The following is a 26,627-nucleotide window of genomic DNA, read 5'->3' on the forward strand; positions in this document are numbered from 1 at the left end:
TAAAGGCCGGATTTTACACGCAGGGCGGATTTAAAATCTGGCCGTTATAGTTTTAATCCACCCCTTAGAGATTATTTCAAGGTTAAGGGCCCCATTCAATTAATATGTTTAAGCATATTAATAACAAATCAGGAGAAATTCCAAAAGAGGTTCCTTAACGTCTGAGACTCTAAAATTCTAAAGCATGGAAATAATCGCATGGTCAAAAAAGTTTCACGAAGATTGTAGAATACATTCGCCCTTTGAGAAATCATGGTTACATTTGTACAATAATTGGTGCAGAAAACCTTCAAAAAAGCAAGAATGGATAATAGCACATGCCAAGTAAACAGTGACTTTGCTACCTACCTCTGTGCTATTCGTAGAAGAGAAGTATCACTGACACGGACACAGTTTGTCAAATTCAATTCTCTTATCTTTGGACCAGAAGCTCCTTCAAGAAAATGTCTGACCCCAGGATCGCTGATTCTAGATCACAAAGACATTCTTATATGCATGCAGTGTGGAAATCATTTAACTCAATTAGGCACCTGCTCTGCAAAATTCTTAAAACGTGCAAAATGGCCAAATATTTAGATATATTTGACCTGCTGCAGTGTTCCTCAACTGTTAAAAAAAAACATTTGGGCTAGCTTGGAGGATATTTTGCTTTGTCTTGTGTGTATTTCTTTACACACTTCATAGTTGACCTTCATAGTTGACTTTTGAGTAACACCACAGATAAACTATGATCAGAACTAGTCTAATCAAATTTGGGTAAGTAAAGCACAGCAGAGAGAGCCATTTGAAAAAGCGCATGTAAGGTGGGGAGAATGAAAAAGGAGTTACCCTATATGTTTAAATAACCCAAAATGTCCAGCTTTAGAACCAATCAGTCTCCCAGGTAGATGAATTTTCTGAATTTAATTTTACAGTTAAATCGCAATGGATTTTGAAAGCAAGATTAAAAAGTGTTCCTTCAAGAGGTCCAGAACTCCAGTCTATCAAGTCTGATCAATTTTAAAATATTAATACTAACGTTTCCTGCTGTGACATGTGAGATGCCAAAGTATCTCGTAGGCAAAGTGAGCTGATATCAACCAATTAGGATATTAAGTTCTAACCAAGAAGCGCTCTTGAATATAGGCATGAAATGGGAGGTGTGCAAAGCTCATACTAGGAACAGAGTGTTTTCAGTGGCTCAAAGAAATGAGACTGGAAACCAAGTATGCGGGTTTGTTCTTGATAGAGCAGAATGTGGCTGGGGAATCATAGAATATATAGGCTAGGGATATATTATGCTCTTGTATAATGAATTGTTTTTTTAGGATTTACTGTTCATTTATATGTATTTTTTATATTATAGTGATATTGTTAATATGTATGCTATATATACAAATTGTACACTGTCTGAATGGCAGTATAAAAGAGTTTAAATGAAGTTAATGTCTATGGTGAACTGACATCTTTGTGAAAAATCTTCAGAATGACAACCATGTTAGTCTGATGTAGCACAAAAGACAGGAGTCAAGTGGCACCTTATAGACTAACTAATTTATTAAAGAATGAGCATGCTTTAATTAATTAGTTAGTCTATAAAGTGCCACTCAACTCCTGTCTTTTTTGACATCTTTGTGGCAATTTAAGCAAGAAAAATAAACATATTCTAACAGGTCTAAACAAAAAAAAAAAGTCAATTTTTACAGCTACTGATAAACTTGAAATATGTGGATTAAGCAATGCATCTGTGCTTCATCTTTGCATTCTCAGAACATGTATATGTCCAGTCTGAGACAGACTTTATCTTGCTCAAGAAACCATATAAAATCTATGGGCCAGATTTTGTAACATGCGCGGGGTGTAGATTTGTTCGCGCAACCCGGCACAAACAAATCTACGCCCAATTTTATAACATGCGCGCGCTACCACGCGCATGTTATAAAATCCAGGGTCAGCGCGTAGGGGGTGCACAATTGTGCAACCTGCGCGCACCGAGCCAAGTACGCGGCCTCGGAGGGAACTTTCCTTCCACCCACCCCCCGCACCTTCCCCTCCCTTCCCCTATCTAACCCGCCCCCCAGTCCTAACTAAAAACCCCCCTGACCTTTATTGAAGAAGTTACGCCTTGCGCGTGCCGGCTCTCCATCCCCCGGCCTGGTGGCTGTTCCGGAGGCCTCGGTCCCGCCCCCAGAACGCCCATTTTTTCAAGCCCCAGGACTTACGCGCATCCTGGGGCTTGCGCACGCCGCCGAACCTATGAAAACCTACCCCAATATGTGCCATATGAAACCATATCGAAAAGAAATGCACAAACAAAATACATCATGATTTATCATTATTTGGGCTACATATCACCCTTATTTAAGAAGTTACCCTCCGTCAATTTTGTTCAATATATATTTGCACATTTCAGAATCTTCTTTGCCAATCTCTTAAGATTACGTGCACACTTAGACACGGGACGTGTATTTTAAAAGATATATGGGGGATTTTAAATCCCCGGTGCTCGGAAATCCCGGGAGATATGCATGTGGCTGGGCCGTGCGCCCGCGGAGTGCATTTTCAAAACGGCCCGGCCACGCGCATATCTCCTGGTACACACGGAAGTGCCAGGAATTTAAAAAGAGGTGGAACAGGAGCGGGTTCTGGGAAGGGCGGGTGCCAGCCAGGACAGGGCCATTTTGCGCTGCCACGTGATCGGCAAATTCCCAGTTCCTTCCCAGTTCGTTCCAACTAAGGAGTGGCCTGGGAGGGAATTTCTTATACCCCTACCTAACCTTCTTACCTTTTCTCTCTCCTCCCCGATTCCTAACCCCTAATTACCTATGCTAGAATTTTTTGTTTAACTTACCCGCTCCTTCGAGCTGGTGTAAGTTATGTGCACCGGCCAGCTGCCGGCACAAGCTTTCCCAAGACAGGGCCTAATGGCCGCTGTACCGGCCGGCCCCCTCCCCGTCCAGACCTCGCCCCTTTTCCCTGGCCCGGCACTTCTGCGTGTGGCCGGACCTTTTTGAAAATGCACTTGGCACACGCAGGGCCCAGCCAAGCACGTAACCCCCAGATTTTACGTGCACGGGCCATCGAAATTTCAGGCTTAAGCATGCTCATCCATGATAAAACTTTTTATTAGAAATAGGGTCAGACGTGGACAAATACCTGGAAATGAAGGATAGAACTGACATGAACTAAATTAAAAGCATCACCAGCAGAACCTTGAACTGGTTGCAACATTCGGCGTGCATAACATTACCTTATGCAATCCGCTACGTTCAGAACCAGAACACCCTTCACTGAGGCCAGTGCCTTAAGACCAAGATCTGTAAGCTTCTGGCAATCAGCCACATAAATGTGAGTGAGGCCCAAGCAATGTTTGCTGAAGAACTTGAAACTTGAATCAGTTATCCAATTATTTCCTGTTGGTAAAGATCGATGGACAGTCGGCATCAAAAGGCACAATTTAAAAAATGCAGATTGTGTTAGTTGCAATGAACTGCCCTGCACACCAGTGACATCTCTCACCTTCGATTCTGATCTTGGTAAGCTTCTTTCCTTGGGCCAAGGCTTTAAAAGCAGCATCAGAAAGATGTGGCGAGCCAAGGAGTGAAACGGATGTCAGCTGCTGGCACTGCTCCATCAAAGGCTTCAAAAGAAAATATAACATAGGTGGATGAAAACTGATGAGCACAGCATACAGTGCAGTATTAAGTTATCTGATTTGGCTCTGTGCCTCCTTAATCGTTATTCCGCTTTTTTACATAATAAACTTTAAAATGTGAATGCAAGAAAGCGCCATACAGAAAGACGGTAACTTTTAAGCAGGTGCGCGGGCACACGGGTGCGAATTTGCCGACTTGCATCCATGGATGCGGCAATTTCATAACGTGCGTGGATGTTATAAAATAGGGTCAGCGCGTGCACGTGTGCGCGCAATCTTAAGCGGGCGCGCGCAAGTGTGCGCAGATCCCACTTCCACCGCGTAAGTGGGGGGGTATTTTAAAAGGGGTAGGTGTCCATGCCATTGCTAGTTTCACCAGTTCTAAACCCCCTAGTTTAATGGCCTTCCTTTTACCCTCTTAGCCCCAACCCTTAAAACCCCGCTGACATGCCTAGATTTTTTTTTATTTTATTACTTACACTGCATCCATATCAGAAGTAAATTTACGTGGCAGGGGACCCCGGCGCGCCTGTGCACGTAATTATTTACACGCTGGTTTCATTGAGAAATCCAGGAATGCCCGTGCCCTGCCCATGCCCCTTTTTGGAAACTTTTTATTTGTGCATATAGGGGCAGATTTTATAAAACTACGCGCGCGCGTACTTTTGTTCACGCACCGGGCGCAAACAAAAGTACGCCGGATTTCAATAGATACGCGCGTAGTCGCGCGTATCTGTTAATAAAATCCGGGGTCGGCGCGCGCAAGGCTGCCCAAAATCGCCAGCCTGCGCGCGCCGAGCCGCGCAGCCTGCCTCTGTTCCCTCTGAGACCGCTCCGAAATCGGAGCGGCCTTGGAGGGAACTTTCCTTCCACCCCCTCCGCACCTTCCCCTCCCTTCCCCTACCTAACCCACCCCCCCAGCCCTATCTAAACCCCCCCTACCTTTGTGCACAAGTTACGCCTGCCCGAGGCAGACAAAACTTGCGCATTCCGGGCCGGCCGCCGGCGCGCCATGGCCCAGTCCGGGGGCTGGTCCGGAGGCCGTGGCCACGCCCCCGGAACACCACCGATGATGCGCCAGCTGCGACACGCCCTGGACACACCCCCAAAACGCCCCCCAGGAAAGCCCCGGGACTTACGCGCATCCCGGGGCTTTCTGCGCGCCGGCAGCCTATACAAGATAGGCTGGGCGCGTGCAGGGGGGGTTTGGGGTAGGTTTTCGGGGGTTATGCGCGTAACCCTTTGAAAATCTACCCCATAGTGTACTTGGACAGCTTTTAAAATCTGCTTGGTGTGTTCTGGCTTGACTTGTGCATGTATCTTCCACTTTTGGCGCATGCAGGGCTTTTAAAATTCGCCTGAAAAAGAGCATCCACTGAGACTACATGTGATAGTGAGGGGGCTTGTGACTGGATTTATCCCACATGATAGGAATAAACTCAAGGGTAGGCACCCTCCAGTCCTTGTGGGCACCAATTCACCTGGGTTTTCAGATATCCCTAATGAATATGCATGAGATCGATTTGTATACAACTAAAGCAGTGGGCACACAAATCGATCTCATGCATATTCATTAGGGGTATCCTGAAAACTCAAGCAGATTGGTATCTACAAGATCTGGAGGTTGTCTACCCCCTGACTGAACTTCATAAATGGTAGATAGTATAAACAGACTACAATTCCCAAGATGCTTTAGTGTTTTGTACATGTACAATATCATTAGACTATTACTTTGGTGAATGACATGACTCCTTTTACAAGAAAGCATTATGAATGTTCAGGCAAAAAAAACAAATAGAAGGGAAATGTACTAAATTATACAATGAAATTACAGTGATATTTTCAAAGAATCCTTAGGAGACACATTTAACCAATTGCTTTGTTTCTTTCAGAGAAGGTATGCATAATACTCTGTTTCTGGGTTACTTGACCTCATCACATCATCAGAATGGTGGCACAGTTCTGGAGAGGTCTTTTGGATTCATGAAGGATGGATAATAATTTTCACCATATTTTCTAACTTTGCCAGAAGCCTTTTGGGACCAAAACACCGGGGGCCAGACTTTATAACTTACGGGCGGGCGTAGATTTGTGCACACAACCCAGCGCGCACAAATCTATGCCCGATTTTATAACATGCGCACGCAGCCATGCGCATGTTATAAAATCCAGGGTCGGCGTGCGCAAGGGGATGCACACTTGTGCACCTTGCGCGCGCTGAGCCCTAGGGGAGCCCCGATGGCTTTCCCCGTTCCCTCCCCTTCCCCCCCACCTTCCCCTATCTAACCCGCCCCCCAGCCCTACCTAAATCCCTCCCCACCTTTATTTTCTTATTTACACCTGCCTCTGTCAGGCGTAACTTGCGCACACCGACCAGCTGCCGGCGCGCAATCCTCCAGCACAGCTGCTGTGCCGGAGGCCTCGGTCCCACCCCCGGACCGCCCCAGACTGGTGCCCCGCCCCTTCCCGCCCCTTTTTCAAAGCCCCGGGACATACACGCGTCCCGGGGCTTGCGCGCATCACCAGGCCTATGCAAAATAGGCTCGGCGCGCACAGGGCTTATAAAATCTGGCCCTGGTTGTTTAATTAAGCAAGGAGTAAAAAAAATGTGTCTTTTTTTGAAATTCCTATCAGTGTGATCTTCTCTATTTTATTTTACCTAGTAAGAGAGACTACCATATTTAAAACTAAAGCAAAACCATCAACCACATTCTGTGTCAGCAGGAAACAAAAAATGTGAGCTTGGACTAAGATGGAAGATACACAAATGAGAAAAAAATGGAAATGAAAAGAAAATTTCATAGAGGAATCGAAAGCTGAAAGGATTTAGTACTGTGTAAACACACAAAAAAAATCACTCCACAATACCACAGATGATGACTATATACATCATATTATATTTTATTATTTATTTTTTTTTTTCATTTATAACTTTTATTGGCAAAGAACATAACAGATATGCACCAAATACATAATAAAATGCAACCATAATAAAACGGAGAGTGCTAATGCACTGCATAACTGAAAGCCATGTTGCTCAAATTTACCCCCTAGAAATCACCCCCCCCTCCCCATAGAGGTAGCAGATATAAAACAGGAAGACATATGGTAAGTAATGAACAAGCTGTCAAACGACAAAGAAAGAGATACATGGTGATATTTTATTATTTTTCAATTACTTACTAGGATACAGCTGTCTGTAAGCGTTATCATGTCATTGATTTTCAAGTACTGAAGTTTATTGCAACCAACTGCTATGAATTTGAAGCCATCAACTGAGATCTGATTAAAGGGAGAAAATACAAACCAATATAGGCTTCATAAAAAAATGGAAACAAACTCAATGAAATACAACAAAACACACTACTGGTACTTCTGAAATCATCTGAACACAAGATTCGGCAATAAATCTAAATAAGAGGTGGCCTAAAGGCACCCACGCTCTGCTAAAGAACCTGAAGAGTACTACTGCACTTCATAACCCCTGTACCACTACTGCCCTTCATAACCCCTGTACCACTACTGCACTTCATAACCCCTGTACCACTACTGCCCTTCATAACCCCTGTACCATTACTGCACTTCATAACCCCTGTACCACTACTGCACTTCATAACCCCTATACCACTTTCTCATTGTTAAAGATAAAGTTTTCTTAGTTTGTACAAAGTTTCTCTTTCTTTCTTTCTACCTTTTTCCTCCATAGCTATTTAGTTCTTTTATGTTATTATATATAATCTCAGAATGTTTTTACGATGCTTATATCTTACACCATTTGCGTTTAACTATGACATGTTATTCTGTTCATTGTATTTTCCTCCTTTCAGTTCAAGGTAAGCCGGTATGATGTGCCTCACAAATGTCGGCAAAGAAAAGTAAATAAATAAATAAATAAATAAATACCGATATTAGTGCCCTAACCCAAGAGGAAAAACAGCCCTTGGCATCTGCTATGTGAAGCCATGATGGCCCAAGTCAAGTCCTCCGATGATGTGATCCTTTCCGAGAGAGTGATCACATCCTGCCTTAAAATTGAGTTATGTTGCAAGGCACTGACTTACACAGTGATATAGTAGATGCAACAATTTGTTTATTTATTTATTTTTATATACCGATATTCATGGTAGCTTCATACCGGTTTACATCACTTATACAAATAATAACATTAAATATACATAAAATGAAAGTGATAAAATTAAATAAACATTGTAAATAAAATATGTAATTATTCTAAAAGATAAACAGAAAATCATAAGATCATAATAAAAAACATTTTTAAAACAATTAACACTAAACTAAAATACTTTCATCATAAGAACAAAATATATATTGTCATCACGTAAATGCTTGCTGGAATAGCCATGTTTTCAATTTCTTTTTAAATGTCTGTAAGTTTGCTTCTAGCCTCAATTCGGGTGGTAGTGCATTCCATAACCCTGGTCCTGCTAGGGATAGTGCTCTCTCTCTCTTACTGAGTTTAAATGGGCCAATTTTGGAGACGGTATTGTTAATAATCCCTTTCCTGCAGAACGCAGATTTCGTTATGGAGCATGAAAGTGTAATGCTGCATTGAACCATTCGATTTTTTCATTGAATATCATCTTGTGGATTAAAACTAAGGTTTTAAACTGAGTTCTAAAAGTAATTGGCAGCCAGTGTAGGTCTTTCAAAATTGGAATTATATGCTCATATTTTCTGGTATTTGTTAATAACCGGGCCGCAGCGTTCTGAAGTAGTTGAAGTGCGGGTGGCAGATGCTGGAAGGCCCAGTAGCAAAGCATTACAGTAATCTATTTTTGAGAAAATGAATGCTTGTAAAACAATTCTAAAATCATTAGCATGTAGAAGAGGTTTCAATTTCTTTAATATGTGAATCTTAAAAAATCATCTTTTATTAAAGTATTGATAAATTTCTTCCAGTTTTCTTCACTATCTAGAGTTACTCCTAAATCTCTTACCTCATTTACTATGGTATATTTGGGCTGTAAAGTTTTAATTTCCAAGTTAGTTCTCTCGTTCAATTTATTGCAAATTAGTAGTATCTCTGTTTTTGTTTGATTTAGGGATAGACTCATGTGTGTTAGAAGTTGTTGTATTGATGTGAGATAGATTTCCCAAAATTTAAGTGTATTTTCAATGGAGTCCATAATAGGAAGTAAAATTTGGACATCATCCGCATAAATGTAATGCGTTATTCCTAGACCGGCTAATAACTTGCACAGTGGTAACATGTAAATGTTAAAAGTGTAGTGGATAAAGAAGATCCTTGAGGTACTCCATTGATAAGATCAATTAGCTCAGATTTAAAGGCCCCAATTTTAACTTTATACAATCTGTTTTTTAAATAAGATTCAAACCATTGAAGAGTAGTATTTGATAAGCCAATTTCAACAAGCCTATTTATCAAATGAAGCATTCTAGCAGTATACCTAGGTAGAGTAATCTAATAACTGTACGTGTTGTGATGAAGTCCACTTTCACGCACAGACTTCACCCCAAATTCTCAAAGCAAACTTATGCATGTACGTTTTCTTTCAAAATTTGTGCTTGCAACATGCACAAACTTACCACAGAAAGTTACTCCTGCTCTTCCGCAGCAAAACTTGTGCAGCTGATCTTACACGCATGACCTTCAAAATACAAGACCCAACTCAGCTCCCCAGAATGCCTCTCTCTGGTGTGTGTAAAGGTACAAGTGAGATTGGGTTGTGTGCATACATTTATGCACACTGAGTCCCAGGCTGCTTTATAACAGCGAATTACACAAATAAAACTTTGAAAATCAGGCCCACAGGTAATTTTTCAAAGCTATTTTTGCAGGAAAAACAGTGTTTTACATGAGTAAATCGCTGTTTACATGCACAGTTATGAAAACTGTCCTCTTAAACAAACATTATTTTATCAGTAAAATGTTTCCCTGAAAAAGGGTAAGTATAGTGCTTACTGTGTGTACTTCAGATACATTGGGCATCGCATAGAGAGTTCAGCCTCTTCCACTGTATTTTGGGGCCTGAACTCCTGATTTAAACACATTGAGAAAAGTTGGAGCAGAGCACAAAGATAGCTCCAGCAAATTCAGGCCTAGCCCTACTCCACCAGCACATCTATGGAGGGCACTCCCCATGGACATATTAGAATGAAATTTGGTAGGAGAGCTGGAACAAACCTCAGTATAAACTATCCTATCAAATTCAGGCAAATTCCACGGAAAGGCTCCCAATACATGTGTATCTGTGTATGGACAGACATGGTGATGTTAACAAGTGCTTTCCACCTAAGAACAGAACTCTGGAGTGGATCAATCCATCAAAGCTTGACTTCAGTCAACCCAGTCAAGAAGAAAGCCTTCTTAAGCTATAAGATCACCCTATAAGCATGGTCATCAAGAAACCTTATTCAGACTTCAGCACAATATCTCTTCATTCTGACTGGCCACAGTTAAGATGCCTCAAGCTACATCAGACACCAATTCCTCTAGTCCAGTGTTCCTCACATCAGTCCTGGAGTACCCCCTCACTAGTCTGATTTGTAGGATATCCACATTGAATATGGATGAGAGAGATTTATATGCACTCCACTGTTTGCAAATCTATCTCATCCCATATTCAATGTGGATATCCTACAAATCAGATTGGAGAGCAGGTATTCTAGGATCATCTTGAGAAACACTGCTCTAGTGTGTGAAATTTGAAGGTGATTTTCTACTAGGAGTGTGGCAACTTAAAATGTTCCATTTACTGGCTCTACTTCTCTAGTACAGGTAAGTGGAATGGCATGTTGTAGCACTCCAGGGTTGTCGCTTTACTGGTTATCCTTGAAAAATCATAAAGAAATTTAAAAAAAAAAAAGGAAAACAAGCACCGCCACAGTGGCTCAACTCTCCATCTGAAAAGCAGCGTTAAAGAGAAGTAATACTAAATTTAAGCACAAGCAACAGAAAGAGATGCTAACCACACATAATGAGCTGTTTCAATATATAAGCATGGTATCCACTGTTTCAATATATAAGCATGGTATCTTTGCATGCTCGTGTTCCTTTTCCATTCCAGTGCTGCTATTGGGAACTTGTTCTCTTAAATTTTTAAGTTACTCAATCATACAAGGATTTACAGTGACCCAATTCCACTTTTGATCACTATGACAGAAGAGGAAAAACATGTAGGCCCATGCAAGGTAGTCCCACCAGACTGTAACAATTAAATGATGAATCAATTAAGCAATTACATTTTGTCGTTTGGATGTAATGTAGCTTACTTATGAACTTCAGCCAAAGCACTGTACAGTTTTATCACTTAATAAGATGATTTACTGTAACAATTTTGGAACATAATGGAAACCTTATTTTCAAATTAACATAATTGCAATATTTAAAACTTTTTTTTTTTCGCTGTATTCTGCATGATCAGTTTTACTTTTAGTTCAGGTTCACTATTAATACATAAAGCTTTCTTGTTATCTTCTCAGTTCAATTTCTTTAAGCAGTAGATTTGACCAGCAGAGAGTCTAAACTGTGCCCTCCCAGAACCTTAAGACTGATTTCTGCCCTGTTAGCTCCACTGTTCTGAATGGGAAATTTGACAATTTTTCATTTGTGCACTTCCCTCGCAGGCACCATGTGGCAATGTACAACATGGCTTATCTAAACAAGGGCTGGATGAGCTAAAATTTGGCTTTCCTAGATATTCATTTCCACAAAGTGGCCAACTTAGTTGATATTCCCCTGGGATCACATAGCTATATAATTTTGCCTCCTCCATTTGTGCACATTTTGGATAGATGGGGCTGGTATCCAGTGAAAAATCTACCTTATAAATGGCCTGTGACCGACGGCCCGCAAATGCGCAGTAGAGCGCAGCTCTACTGCGCATGTGCGGGCAAGGATGTCGATCAGAAAAAAAAAATGGCGGTGGGGAGGAGAAGCAGCGGCACCGCGCGCGCGCGGTGCCGCTGCTTCTCCTCCCCAGATCTGCCGGCAGATCTCGGGGGGGGGGGGTGTCACTCCCGCGCCCCCCCCACCGAGATCTGCCGGCAGATCTCGGGGGGGGGGTGTCACTCTCGCGCCCCCCCCCCCCGAGATCTGCCGGCAGGAGCGGGAGGCGAAGTAGCGGCACCGCGCGCGCGCGGTGCCGCTACTTCTCCTCCCCAGATCTGCCGGCAGATCTCGGGGGGGTCACTGCCGCGCGCGCGGGAGTGACCCCCCCCCGAGATCTGCCGGCAGGAGCGGGAGGAGTTAATGGAGCCGGGTGAGGGTTGCGGGAAGTCGCGCTTACGGCGCCGGGAGGAAATGGAGGTGGGTGAAGAGAGGGGGACTGAGTGAGTGGGAGGGAGGGAGGGAGAGGGGGACTGAGTGAGTGGGAGGGAGGGAGAGGGGGGACTGAGTGGGAGGGAGTGAGGGAGAGGGGGGACTGAGTGAGAGGAGAGGGAGGGTGGAGAGGAGTGGGTGGGGGAGGGGGGTGGTGAAGAGTGAGGGGAGAGAGAATGAGGGGGAGGTGAGAGACAGAGGGATGTAGCCCGTTTTAATGGGCTTTACGGCTTGTGTATTATATTTAATTGGTTATTGGGCCTCAAACATCAATACATTAAAAGTCAGCACCAGGCAAAATGTTATCTTGTATGTTATCGTAAGATGGCATCATGCTAATCATTCCTGTTGCTACCATCAGAGGACAGCTATGGTATGGCAGGTTATAAGTGTAAACATAACAGATTGATAAAGCTTTAACTGTTTCAAGATGGCATCTCAATAGTGGCCTTGCTTATCAGACCTCGAGTCCATTAACTTTTCCTTTAAATTTACCTGCAAATGCAGCCTATACCGCCGACGAACCCTCCAACTTTGGGACCAATGGATTCATTTGTGAAAAAAGCGATATTTGACTCAGGGCAGGAGCCTATCGGAGGCTGGCTTAAAGGTTTGGGGGGGGGGGGTTTGATGGGCCCCCTTCTCCTCTTGGCCCTAGCATTTCACTTAGCCCCAGTTCAAGGATACCTCCTGGGGACCTTGCTGCTGCTCGAGCCGCTGAAGCGGTGGATGCCTCGTTGCTGGAGGATAATGTCAGCGGAGTAAGCACGACTGAGGAGGGTGGAGAACACGGCAGGGGTAAAGACTCTGCAAAATAATGAAGTTGGAACTGATGAAAGCTTTGTTGCAACCCAGGTACTTCCTCAGAATGTTTTACAGGGAAGACCAATTTAATTCAAATTAGAAAGGCTGCCGGTTTTTACATTAGAAGAAACCTGGAAGGCAACAGAGGGTCTTGGGAAAGCAGTGATGGCCCAGACTACATTCTTCTCCCACTGACAACTGGTATCACCATACCTGGCTGGTTCCACTCAGCCTCTCAGTTGAATCTCCTCCTCCCTCAGAACTTGGGAAGGTAACTCTCCAGAGTATTGTTTTCTGAGTTCTTCCTCCTGGAATTCCCTCTAACCCATATAGGAAAGCAAATACACTCTCTCATGTGGGAAGAAAAGGCAATTTGGAGCCCCAGAGAGCACAGCCACTTTCCTTCAGCTCCCCAGTCAATAAGTCCCCAGTGACCCATGGAGTCACCTTTATAACCTTAGGGGCGGATTTTAAAAGGAGCGCGAATAGGCCTACTTTTGTTTGCGCTCAGGCGCAAACAAAAGTACGCTGGATTTTAGTAGATACGTGCGGAGCCGCGCGTATCTACTAAAAAACCTGGATCGGCGCGCGCAAGACTATGGATTTTGTATAGCCGGCGCGCGCCGAGCTGCGCAGCCTACCCCCGTTCCCTCCGAGGCCGCTCCGAAATCGGAGCGGCCTCGGAGGGAATCCTCTAACACCCTCCCCTCACCTTCCCCTCCCTTCCTCTACCTAACCCACCCGCCCGGCCCTGTCTATACCCCCCCCTTACCTTTGTTGGGGGATTTACGCCTCCCGGAGGGATTTACGCGAGCAGGGCTCTGAAAATCCGCCCCTTAGAGTAAATTCCCACCCTTCCGAGGACGGACTGGAATCTCCCCTTGCTGGACGTTTTTGCAGTCTAATTCTAAGGTGAAGCTTAGTGAGCTTTTCACAAACGTTTAGTGAGATTACAAATAGGCATTCCTGAGTTAAGGATTTTGTTGTCATGATTTGCTGCTTATGGTTCTTCCCTTTTAATCAGAAGAAGCTAACATAAAAGAAGAGTTGTGGTTTGGTCATGACACCATGATATCCACGTGAAAAGAACATTGTTCTTTAAAACTGTGCAATCAGTGCAGTAAATAACATATATCTGAGAAGAAAACATTACATTTTGGTCTTCTTGCACAGCAAAGATAATTGCCGGAAGAAAATGGACATTATTCAGAAAAGAATTCCGATACAGTTTATTTGTTTCAATGTTATAACTCTTAGACTTCCAACAGAGCAGCAAATTATGCACCAGGGAATCGGACTAGAAGTAACTCATTTCCTGATGTAAGAAAGCACAGTACTTGGGGATTGCAACAGTGTGTCCTGGTCAGAGGATTTATGCAATAAATGCAATAGCAGGCATTCCTGTGCCAGAAAAAATACAGTATTAGTCCTGGCGGGTTATATATTTGTAATTCGTCTCCTTACAGACAGTGCTAACAGGGCACGACACAAGTTTGACAAAAAAAGAGTTTTGCATGTTTCACAAGGGAACATTTCAAGACATGTTTTAATGTTCTGCTCTTACTTTTTAAAAAAAGACAAAAGTTAAGTTAAGACAATCAACAAAGAGGGTAGATCTTCCAGACGGCAGCCCTCAGAGACATCTAGCTTTCTTGCAAATAGACATGGATCTTCAAAAAAGAGGAGCTCTTTTTAGGCCCTGGGAAGGCGCAGCTTATTAGATGTTTTAGCTCAGCCATCGGCTCAAAAAGGCAGCCGTCTGGTTAGAAAGAAAGCTTAGAGGTGAATTTTCAAAAGATGAGCATGTAAAAAAATAGCACGTATTATTTATTATTTATTTATTTTTAATTTTTATATACCGAAGTTCTTGTAGGGACTACAAATCACTCCGATTTACATAAAACGAAGAACTGCTCAACAGAGAGCGGAGCTTTACATGGAACCGTAGAACATATGGAACAATATAACTGGTTGACAATTTAACATAATACTAAATAAAGTGATAATAGTTTAACTGGAAATAAATAAAGAAATATAATATTTTAAATATAAGAAGTATAACTATTTAACGTAGCAATAAATATAAAAATAAGCAATGCCAAATAAATATATGAAATAAAGTGAATTTTATTTCACATTTCACGTATGCGCGTGAAATGGCACAGATGAGAGTGCATTACTACTTTAGAATCCACAACCTATGCACGTATATCAGGGGCAGCGAGTACATTTGCACGTGTAAAAGAAAAGGGGCGGGACGGAGACGTTCCGGGGAGGGGGGAGGGGGGGCCCGACATTTACGTGCGTAAGTTGCTATTTGTGACGCGCGCAAGTCTTTTACTTGTGTATATTTACACCTGCTCAGTATCTGGTGTAAGTGATTGTAAACATCTCAACAGTGAAAACAATGACTGGGTGGGGGAGTCTGGGTGAAATGGAGGTCTTCAAAAGCTGCCAATGGACTGGGCGAACTGATAGATTAATTGGCAAAACTGGTTATTTCACTGCCACGCACATGTTGGAAAATCCCCTGAATTACACATGTAAAAGCCAACTTACCTGGGGGGAGGGCTAAATGCATGTAAATAACACAAGGAAAATCTATTTGCATATTGATTTAAAATTCGAAGTACAAATATGCGGGTATAACATTTTCACACATTTATCCGGCTAAATTCTAACTTATCCGGCTAAGTAGTGCTTTTGTCGCTACTTAGACTGACAAATTTGAACTTATCTAGATAAATAGTACTTTTTTTTAGACTTATCTGGCTGTCTTACATACCCGGATAAGTCAGAAAAGTGCTAATTAGACAGATAAGTAGCGCTTTTCACACTTCTCCAGCTAAGTGCTGCTGCTACTTAGCTGCATATATCGGAACTTTATCCGGATACGTTCCACTACGTTTCTGGGTAAGTCCGAACTTCTGCGGCTCACGGTTTTTACATACGCAAGCTTGCATGTGCACAGATATACTCGTATTTTATAACCTGCGCATATCATTTGCGTAGTGATAAAATACAGTAGTGAACTATCGTGTGCCCATATACACGTGCATATAGGCGCACGTAAGCAGTTTTGAAAGTTGTCTTTTTATTTTCTGAGTTATATCTGTAGGAATGGTGGAACCCACTCAGCCAGAATGAAATTGGCTAACGACCAACAACAAAATTATTTTGAAAAGTTTAATTCAATGAAAGTCTCAATTAGAACTGCAAAATAAACAGCCATGCTAATTGCGCTAATGATGTTTAAAGCAATCCAGGCTTTGTTTCCTTGACCTCTTTACTGAAAACTGTGCAGACCATGGGCATGCAAAGGTCAAATTTCAAAGGGGCTCAAGAATTAACTGTTTGGTGAATTAAGCATCTAAGTCAGCCCCTTTGAAGACTGACTAGCGCATCCCTAGCGCCTCCTTTTGTCCCGGAGCGACGGCTGTCAGCGGGTTTGACAGCCGACGCTCAATTTTGCCAGCGTCGGTTCTCAAGCCCGCTGACAGCCACGGCTCAGAAACCGGATGCCGGCAAAATTGAGCATCCGGTTTTCAGCCCGACAGCCGCCGGCCCATTTAAAAAATTTTTTTCTTTACTTTTTTACCCTTCAGGACCTCCGACTTAATATCGCCATGATATTAAGTAGGAGGGTGCACAGAAAAGCAGTTTTACTGCTTTTCTGTGCACTTTCCCGGTGCCGGCAGAAACTAGCGCCTACCTTTGGGTAGGCACTAATTTCTTAAAGTAAAAAATGTGGCTTGGCTGCACATTTTACTTTCTGTATTGCGCGGGCATACTTAATAGGGCCCTCAACATGCATTTGCATGTTGAGGGCACTATTAGGTGCCGCGGGTTGGACGCGCGTTTTCTGCCCCTTACTGAATAAGGGGTAAGGGAAAACGCGCGTCCAAGGGCAGGTTAACAGTGCGCTCCGTTGGAGCACACTGTACTGTATCGGCCTGTAAGTCAGATAGCCAGATACAGTAAGTAGCATTAGAGGATGTATCTGGCTAAGCCGTGCTTTGCCACCACTTATCCAGATAAATCAGAACTTGTCCGGATAAGTAGCGCTTTCAAGATCTAGCCGGATAAACTGGAATTTTATCTGAATAAGTTGAATGCAATTTATATACGCCCATATTTTTGCATCCAATTCTCCCTGCGTAATTTACATGCATTTACCCCCTGAAGTCAGGAGATTTTGAAACATGCGCATAGCAATGAAATTACCAGTTTTACCATTTAGTCAACCAACTGGCCCAGTCCATCTGCAGTTCATGGAGACCCTCCTAGTTCTTCAGCCTGAACTTCCCCCAGTTTATTTACAACTCTTACCCTGTCCATATTTAGCAATAAGTGAAGTTTTTTTGTTCTGTAATCCTTTTTATTAAAGGTGAAACAGATACAAAGATATACTCTTAAACCATTATCAAACATGTTGTACAAAGGATGCAATGAACATCTTATATAACAGAACATGTTAATTCACATTGAATTCTGTTCACCAATTTCCATTTTCCTTCCATTTATTAATTCCCCCTTAAATATACCCAGTAATACACACACCAATCGTACTTACACCATACATCCCTTATCATTCGCACCAGCGTCAAATTAATGTTAATCGGTGACAATTATAACGCAATACAATCTAGCCCACTTGCTTCTGTATCAATCATCTTTACAATATTACAGAGACTCTGTCCTACAAATTAAAATAATTTCTCAATTTTGATAAGGTCTTAAAATGAGAAATGTCCCTGCTCCACAGCTTTTCAATAACTGCATAACTTAACATTGCCTGCTTTCATTCTTGATTAGAAGGCACAATTTCATCCTTCCAATAATGAAGGATTAATCTTTTTGCCAGAATTATAGATATCACTACCAACAACCAAACCTCAGTTCCCTCTTTCAAAAGATCATAAACTACTAACCATCAAGGGAACACCCTAATGTGTGGTGATGTGCGGTAGCTATATCTGAGATAACTACTCTGTGATTATCCCATTGTATAGCCCCCGTCTTTATTCTCAAAATGATTTTTTAATATTTTTCTTTTTTCTGTTTATTACATATCTGGTCCTTGATTTTCACTCTCCCTGGAGGTCAGCTCGACCCTCTTAGAGCGGTTTCACTTCTTATTGTCAATACTTATCGGTCTCTATAAATGTGGGTAAATTCCTGCCACTTCTGTTGAGTCGAAGCCGCCTGCCCGACATCAGCTGTGTTTCGACAACTATTTGTCTGCTTCAGGACCTCGGAGAGATTTTTCCTGTAGCCAAATCGTGGTTTCAAGGACTCTAGAACACACTTATATTTTCTTTCGGAATCATTCTTGTATGCAATGCCTTTACTGTGTCGTTATAGATATAGCAATAAATCCCTATTCCCCAGCAGGTACGATGTTTTTAATCGAACAAATGAAAATACAACAATTTATCATTCCAATCTATAGAGACGTCAAGCAAACTCTCAACAATGGTCACAAATGAATACCAAAAAGAGTGTAACTTACCACATTGCGTAAAAATAAGACAGAGAGAACCAGAGCGGTGCATGCACTTCAGACAGAGATCTGAACTCCAAAGTCACATTGTAACACCTTTTATTCTTATAATAAAAATGCAATGTTTTTTTTTATACTGAATCTCTCGTAAATTAGCTGGTAATATAAGTCCACAAGTTGCAGCAAATGCAGCAATAATTTTACCCTCCTCTATTAAGTAGCCAAAATCCGCACTCCATTTCACTGCTTTCTATGAGACATCATCCACATTCCAACTTTATTAAATTTGGAAAATGACTCCAGAAAGGTTTCTTCATCATCTGAAAACATAATTAGATCTACGTTCCCTTTGCAAATACTAAGACAATAATGTCTTAGCTGCAAATAAGCAAAAAAAATATTTTCCAGAAAGGTCCCATTTTTCCTGCAATTCCTGAAAAGAATACAATGTTCTCTGCTCTGGGTGTTTTAAACGGTCCAGATAATATAACTTCTTCCTTAGCCAAGTATTAAAAAGTGTGCTATTTATGCCAACCGAAAAATCTTCATCACCCATTAAAAATAAGTATGGGGAGACAGTACATGATCTATGAATATTCTTTCTCCACCATTTCCATGCTCTCCAAAAAGCAAAGACCCAGAATCCAGAAATCCGCAAAGAGTGCAGCCTCGCCCTAGGTTTATGCAAAAGATTGATAACTCTGTACTGCAAAGTCCATTCCTGTAATAACCCTTCGCTATCAAATTTACTTTGTAAAGACACTCATCACAGCTTAAAGTATCCAATTTCAAGTGTGCACATATACCACTGCAGATAAAGGAAATAAGCAAGGATCGAAAACTATTGCTTTCCTTGTTCTTTATCCAAATGGGCAACATTAGCATGCAATATAGGATTTTATGAAGAATACCCATTTTAATGACTGCACACCTTCCCATCAAGTTCAAAGGGTATGTTATCCATTTATTCAGAGGCCCTTTAATTTTATGCAGGTTATCTAGGATATTATATTTATAAAGATCTTGAACAGTATGTGCGAACCAAAATACCCAAATATCGAAATTTATCCAAAAACCATTTAAGGGAAAATGATTCCGTCCATCTAACTGGTAAAGTACGGTCTAAAGGAAACACCTCAGATTTGTTATAATTAATCTTTAATCTTAAAAAAAGACCCAAACAACTGAATGGTATGAATAATTTCAACTAGACATGTTCTGGGCTTGCCTATAAACAACAGCATATCATCTGCAAAGTTTTACCTGTTTGCTTTTAATGGCAAGTACCTGGAAAATTCTCATTTCTCAATTTAATAGCCAAAGGTTCTAAGGCCAAAACATATAACTGTGCAGTGCTTGTCTGCCTTGGTGCAAATGGGGCCTGGGAAAGAATATTGCCATGACGACTGACTGGTTAAGATGGAAATCCATCACCATCTTAGGCAGGAATTTAGGGTGTGTACATAAGACCAGACTGTCACGGTAAAACTTAATATAAGGTGAATATGCATGAAACATACAACTGTATGCTGTACAGAGATGGGCGTACCATCTACACCTTGGTGGTATGTGCCCACTGCACTGAGATGAACTCTAACAGAGTTCAGGAGTAGCCTAGTGGTTAAAACAGCAAGGTATGACCCAGGGAAACCAGGGTTCAAATCCCACTGTTGCTCCTTGTGACCTTTAAGCCAGCCTCTGATAGGTGTAGAAGGTAGTCAAACAGTTTTTCTGTGGGGCAGGAGAACGGATCTAGGGTCTTCTGCTCACACCACGTGGAAAACCTCCTCCACTTCAGTCCTTATGACTTTCTAATGGAAGGCTTTCTAGAAGCCAACAGGACCTGACACACATCCTCTGAAAGACCAAGCAACTGCAAGATTAACCTCTCAATATCCAGGCTGTGAGCGACATGGCCTGCAGGTTAGGATGTCGCAGCCTGCCTTGATCTTCCATGATGAGATCTAGGGAAGTCCCCAGACTGATCGGTCTCCAGATATACAACTCCCATAGGAGTGGAAACCAGACCTGTCTTGGCCAATTTGGGGCTATGAGGATTATAGTCCTCCTGTCATTGCAAAGTTTCTAGAGAGTGTTTGCCACTAAGGTAATTGCAGAAAACGCATACAGAAGACATTTGCACCAATGACGAATGACAGCATTTGAGGCTGGTTTGCTATCTGACCTGTAGAGGGAGTAGAACTGAGGCACCTTCCTGTTGCAGGGGGAGATGTGAACAGATCTACGTCTGAGCTCCCCCAAAAGTGGAATATCCGATTTGATACCCTCTAGTCCAGGCACCACTCGTGGGTTCTGAAGGCTCAACTCAGCCTATCCGCTACCACGTTCTCCTTCCCAGCTAGGTACATGGTCCTGAGCACCATCCCATGGGAAAGGGCCCACGACCATATCTGGACCACTTCCTGACACAGGAGATATATTCCTGTGCCTACCTGCATGTTGACATACCACATGCCTACTTGGTTGTCGATCTGGATCAGGATAACTCTGTTGTCAGCCAATCTCTGAAAACAGTGTGTACCTGATCGCCCGAAGCTGCAGGAAGCTGATTTGACAAGAGTGTTCCTGGGTGGACCAGAGACCCTGAATGCTGAGCCCATCTACATGAGCCCCCCACCCACGACTGGATGCTTCCGTGGTTAGGGCAGTTTGGGTAGGTGGACTTCGAAATGAGATCCCCCATTCCAGATTTGAAAGTACCCGCCACTAAGACAAAGAGTCCTGGAGAGACAGGGTGACTCAGATGCAATCCTGGAGGTTCTGAGTGGCCTGACACCAAATCGACCTCAAGGTCCATTGGGCTCTGCACATGTGTAAATGTGCCAAGGGAGTGACATGGATGGTTGCAACTATATGGCACAACAAACTCAACATGTGCCAAGTTGACACCTACTGGCTCTGTTGGATCTCTGCTGTGATGGCTGTCAAGGAGACAGCCCTCTGGCGAGGCAGGAAGTCCTTGGCCTGAGTCGTGTCTAGCAGGCTCCTGTGAAGTCCAATTGAAGTGACAGACTGAGATGGGACTTTAGGTAGCTGATAAAGAACCCTAGTGACTCCAACACCCAGAAATGCTCTCCTTCTGCCGTGCTTTCTTCTTATGCATCTTCCAGTTCCTCTTTACCCTGTTTTTTGTAACTGTTCTTCTCCTACTTTGTTTTCCCCTGTTACATGTAAACCGGCATGATATCTCTGATGAATGTCGGTTAAGAAAAACATTAATTAGATAAATAAATAAATAAATAAATAGATGGTGAAGCGCATGGACCTGGTTGTCCCTGCCTGAGATGTGCTCTTGACCAGCCAATCATCTAGGTACATGAAAACATGCACTCCCAGCCTGCAGAGGTGCATTGCTACCACAGCTAGGCATTTTGTAAAGACTTGTGGGGCTGACATGAGCCGGAACAGCAACACCTGATATTGGAAGAGCTGTTTTCCGACAATAAATCAGAGATACTTCCTGTGACTGGGAAAGATCTCGATATGAGCGTATGCATCCTTTAGGTCGAGGGAGCATAGCCAGTTCTCTTTTGCAAGAAGGGGATCAAGATGCCCAGGGAAACCATCTTGAACTTTTCATTTTTTAGAAACTTGTTCAAGACCCTTAGGTCTAGGATGGGACAAAGTCCTCCTGTTCTCTTTGAAATCAGGAAGTACCCAGAGTAGAATCCCTGCTCTCTTTGCCCTGGTGGTATGGGCTTGAACGCTCTGGCCATTAAGAGGGAGGAGAGCTCCGCTAGTAGCACCTCCTGATGCGCTACAAGCCCCCAAAATGGGCACAGAGGCAATTTGGTGGGACACCTAATAAGTTCAATTGGTACCTCTAACAGGTGATGGACAGAACCCACTGGTCCAAGGTTATACTGGGCCACCGGTTTGCAAAGAACTGCAGCCTTCCTCTGACCAGAGGGTATGGGCAACTGGCTTATGCTCCCTATGGCTCAGTTAAAACCCCGTCCTTGGAGTTGACTGAGGAGCTGGCTGGGGCTTGGGGACTCTCTGCTTCCTGGGCCGGCCGCGGAAGCCCAGATGGTGTTGACGGGAGCAAGGAGGGGGGAAGGATAGTACTTCCTTTGGTGAAAGACTTTCTTGGCCCCAGTCTCACCGGCCTTCAGGATGAAAAGGACGGGTCCGGAGTACTAGCAAAGAGTTGTTGGAGGGTCTCGTGGTGGTCCCGAAGTTGGGCCACAGTATCCCTCACCTTATCTCCAAAGAGATTCTCTCCAGTACACGGCACGTCAGTGAGTTGTTCCTGTACCTCTGGTCAGAGATCCGAGGCCCACAGCCATGCGATTCCAGAGACTCTCGATGCTGTCTCAAAAACATCTTAGGTCGCATGGACTTCGTGTTTTCCGCACTCCAGGCCCTTATGTACCAGTGACATGAAGGTGTCCTGCTGCTGTTGAGGCAGCTGCTCAGTCACCTCCTGCACTTGCTTCTAGATTCCCACAAGTACTGGCTCATGTAGATCTGGTAGGCCGCAATGCAGGCTCTATGTTCCTTCCCCGGGGATGCCGAGGAATAAATCCGACAGTGCTTGGCCCTTTTGAGGGCGGATTCGGCCACCATCGACTGGTGGGGCAGCTGACGCTTATCAAATCTGGCAGCTTTCTGGTCGAGGTAAATTCCATCTGCCTTCTTATTGACGGGAGGCACTGTGAGGGGGTGTTCCTATATCCTCAGCAGCAACTCCTTAAAGATCTCGTTTACTGGGACCACCAAGATCTCCTCAGGAGGCTCCACAAACTGGAGGATCTCAAGCAATTTGTGCCTGGCAACCTCCTCCGCCATCACTCTCACAAACCCTGAGAAGGTCAAGTCCTTAGGCAGAGACTTCCTTCGCTCCTCTGGAGGAGACGGGTGTGAAGGAGGCCCTTGGAGAATGACTCCAAAATGTCATGCTCCCAGGGGTCATAGGGTTCCTCATCTTCATTGAAGTTAACAGGAGATGGGTCCCTAGGTGCTCAGCCTACCTCCAGAGGTGCGGGCATTGATAGAACTGGACGGAGTGCGGAAGGCCTTAGTGTCTCTGCCAGCCTCTGTGGAGCTTCCTCAGAGGAGGAACTGTTGATCACCACGGTAGGGGAAGGCCTCTGTGCCCCACCAGGCACCGATGCTGTCATGGGAACCAATGCCAACTGTTACAGTAATACACTGATGAGCACGTTGAGCTTTTCCAGAAGCGGTATGAGGACAGGCGGCACTGGGTCCAGTGACATCGGTGCCACAGGACCAAAGTCCTGCAGCACCTAGTTCATCACTAGCTGGACGCAACACTCTAACACCTCCTTGAACATGGCCAATGCCAAGACTGGGAGGAAGGAGGGGCAGCCAGATCTTCTCCGGATCCTCGAGGTGGATCGGTGACTGGCGTCAGGACCGGTGGAGACCGTCCACCGGCACCAATGGAAGATTGGTACTCCTCACCGCAGAGTCGCTTCGGGGTCATCATGGCAAAAGCCAGTGCATCCCATGCTCGGCACTATACATTAACAGGGACCAGTGTTGATGCTTCTGTGGCTTCCCTCGATGCTCGGCCTGGACCTTCCCCGGGGCAGAGGCCAATGATGAGGAACTCAATGTCTTTGGCCTGGAGGAGATCGATGATGGTCAGTCTCCAGTGCCCCTATCCACCAGTGACATCAAACCGATGGTCCTACCAATGTTGATAGTTTGGTGGTCATCAGTGCAGCTCCTTGGTCCTTTGATGTCAATGCTGCCAACTTGGACATCTTAGACTTGAAAAGCTGCTCCATCTTGTCGAGTTGAAGTCAACTTTCCTTCGGGGACATCTGGGCTATAAGCGACAACCCTGGATATCATGCGATGCCCCTAGATAGAGGGCACATGTCTCATGCGGATCCGTGATGCAAATGGTCCGAGGGCATCACTGAAAATCAGACATGGCCATGATGGATGAAACAAAAGGGCATTAATGCAAGATGATGGCGGTGGGGCATTGATGGCCGGGGGAATGGACCGCGAAAGGAAATTTACTCGAATCTCTGAAAACCCCGAATACGAGACATTACAGGAAGGCACCAAGAGGGACCCAGCGATGGAACAATGAGAAAAAACCTGTGAAAATCGCAAGAAAAATAGTTTCCACAAGGCCAAAAAACAGCCAAAGTGAGCTCACTCACACCATGATGCTTATAGCTCTGCAGAAAAAGAGAGACTGGAGAGGGACCCCACATGAATGCGTGGTATAGGGCATGTTCAGTGTGCCTAGTCAAAGTTCTAGAAACTTTGACATAAGTTTTCCACATCAGGGCTCCATCTGATGATGTCATCCATGTGTGAGGACTACCATCCTGCTTGTCCTTGGAGAAATGCAGATTCCTGAACTACCTCTCTCATGATGCCAAATTCTGGCCAAGGCTTTAAAAAAGCTGCTCTGCTGTTACAACTGCAGCTAGATGAGGAGCTCTAGTTTTATAAATTGTAACAGCAAATTGTTGTCATCACTACTTAATAAGCCCTGTTTCAAACCCTTTAAAAAAAATTAAATTAAATAAAAAAAAAAAAAGAGCTGGACGCTCAAAGCCCACATTCTGTTCCAGACCTGCTTGAAAAAAATAGTTAAGAAATAGAAGGAAAGAGAAAGGAACTAGGAGTAACTGAGGAGGGACATGGGAGTTGGGGATAACTCAGTAGGCCAAGGAATGGGAGCAGAGGATGCTTGAGGAAGGGGATGGGAGTTTGGAATAGTTGATTTAGGAGAATGGAAGCAGGAGATAGGAAATAAAGAGAGCTGAAGGGGATGGGAGTTGGGAATAGCTGAGAGGTGGGGAAAACTGAAGGGGGATGGGAGTTTGGAATCGGATAGGAGCAGGGGAGTTGTAAATTTAAATCTTTATCAGAAAGCAACTTAGATAGATGACAGAGAGGACGTTAGCAGGTAATATTAATATCAAATGAGACTGGATGGTATACACCCCAGAGTTCTGAAGGAACTAAAAAATGAAATTTCAGACCTATTAGTAAAAATTTGTAACTTATCATTAAAATCATCCATTGTACCTGAAGACTGGAGGATAGCAAATGTAACCCCAATATTTAAAAAGGGCTCCAGGGGCGATCCGGGAAACTACAGACCGGTTAGCCTGACTTCAGTGCCAGGAAAAATAGTGGAAAGTGTTCTAAACATCAAAATCACAGAACATATAGAAAGACATGGTTTAATGGAACAAAGTCAGCATGGCTTTACCCAGGGCAAGTCTTGCCTCACAAATCTGCTTCACTTTTTTGAAGGAGTTAATAAACATGTGGATAAAGGTGAACCTGTAGATATAGTATACTTGGATTTTCAGAAGGCGTTTGACAAGTTCCTCATGAGAGGCTTCTAGGAAAAGTAAAAAGTCATGGGATAGGTGGCGATGTCCTTTCGTGGATTGCAAACTGGCTAAAAGACAGGAAACAGAGAGTAGGATTAAATGGGCAATTTTCTCAGTGGAAGGGAGTGGACAGTGGAGTGCCTCAGGGATCTGTATTGGGACCCTTACTGTTCAATATATTTATAAATGATCTGGAAAGAAATACGACGAGTGAGATAATCAAATTTGCAGATGACACAAAATTGTGCAGAGTAGTTAAATCACAAGCAGATTGTGATAAATTGCAGGAAGACCTTGTGAGACTGGAAAATTGGGCATCCAAATGGCAGATGAAATTTAATGTGGAAAAGTGCAAGGTGATGCATATAGGGAAAAATAACCCATGCTATAATTACACGATGTTGGGTTCCATATTAGGTGCTACAACCCAAGAAAGAGATCTAGGTGTCATAGTGGATAACACATTGAAATCGTCGGTTCAGTGTGCTGCGGCAGTCAAAAAAGCAAACAGAATGTTGGGAATTATTAGAAAAGGAATGATGAATAAAACGGAAAATGTCATAATGCCTCTGTATCGCTCCATGGTGAGACCGCACCTTGAATACTGTGTACAATTCTGGTCGCCGCATCTCAAAAAAGATATAATTGCGATGGAGAAGGTACAGAGAAGGGCTACCAAAATGATAAGGGGAATGGAACAACTCCCCTATGAGGAAAGACTAAAGAGATTAGGACTTTTCAGCTTGGAGAAGAGACGACTGAGGGGGGATATGATAGAGGTGTTTAAAATCATGAGAGGTCTAGAACGGGTAGATGTGAATCGGTTATTTACTCTTTCAGATAGTAGAAGGACTAGGGGACACTCCATGAAGTTAGCATGGGGCACATTTAAAACTAATCGGAGAAAGTTCTTTTTTACTCAACGCACAATTAAACTCTGGAATTTGTTGCCAGAGAATGTGGTTCGTGCAGGTAGTATAGCTGTGTTTAAAAAAGGATTGGATAAGTTCTTGGAGGAGAAGTCCA

At 43.5% G+C, this 26,627-nt stretch overlaps 1 protein-coding gene across 2 annotated transcripts in view; it reads right to left on the minus strand.

Moving 5' to 3' along the window:
• FBXL13 (F-box and leucine rich repeat protein 13) overlaps positions 1-26,627 on the minus strand; it is a 310,049-nt gene that overhangs the window by 106,627 nt on the left and 176,795 nt on the right. For both annotated transcript variants that reach the window (XM_029617147.1, XM_029617148.1), the window contains exons 13-16: positions 6,818-6,916; positions 3,499-3,619; positions 3,230-3,392; positions 349-468 (exon numbers count right to left, since the gene is read on the minus strand). In XM_029617147.1, the coding sequence (XP_029473007.1) occupies positions 349-468; positions 3,230-3,392; positions 3,499-3,619; positions 6,818-6,916 (503 nt within the window). The remainder of the gene's footprint in view (positions 1-348; positions 469-3,229; positions 3,393-3,498; positions 3,620-6,817; positions 6,917-26,627) is intronic.

The sequence above is a fragment of the Rhinatrema bivittatum genome, chromosome 9 (genome assembly GCF_901001135.1).
Source record: "Rhinatrema bivittatum chromosome 9, aRhiBiv1.1, whole genome shotgun sequence".
Lineage (NCBI taxonomy): Eukaryota > Metazoa > Chordata > Amphibia > Gymnophiona > Rhinatrematidae > Rhinatrema > Rhinatrema bivittatum.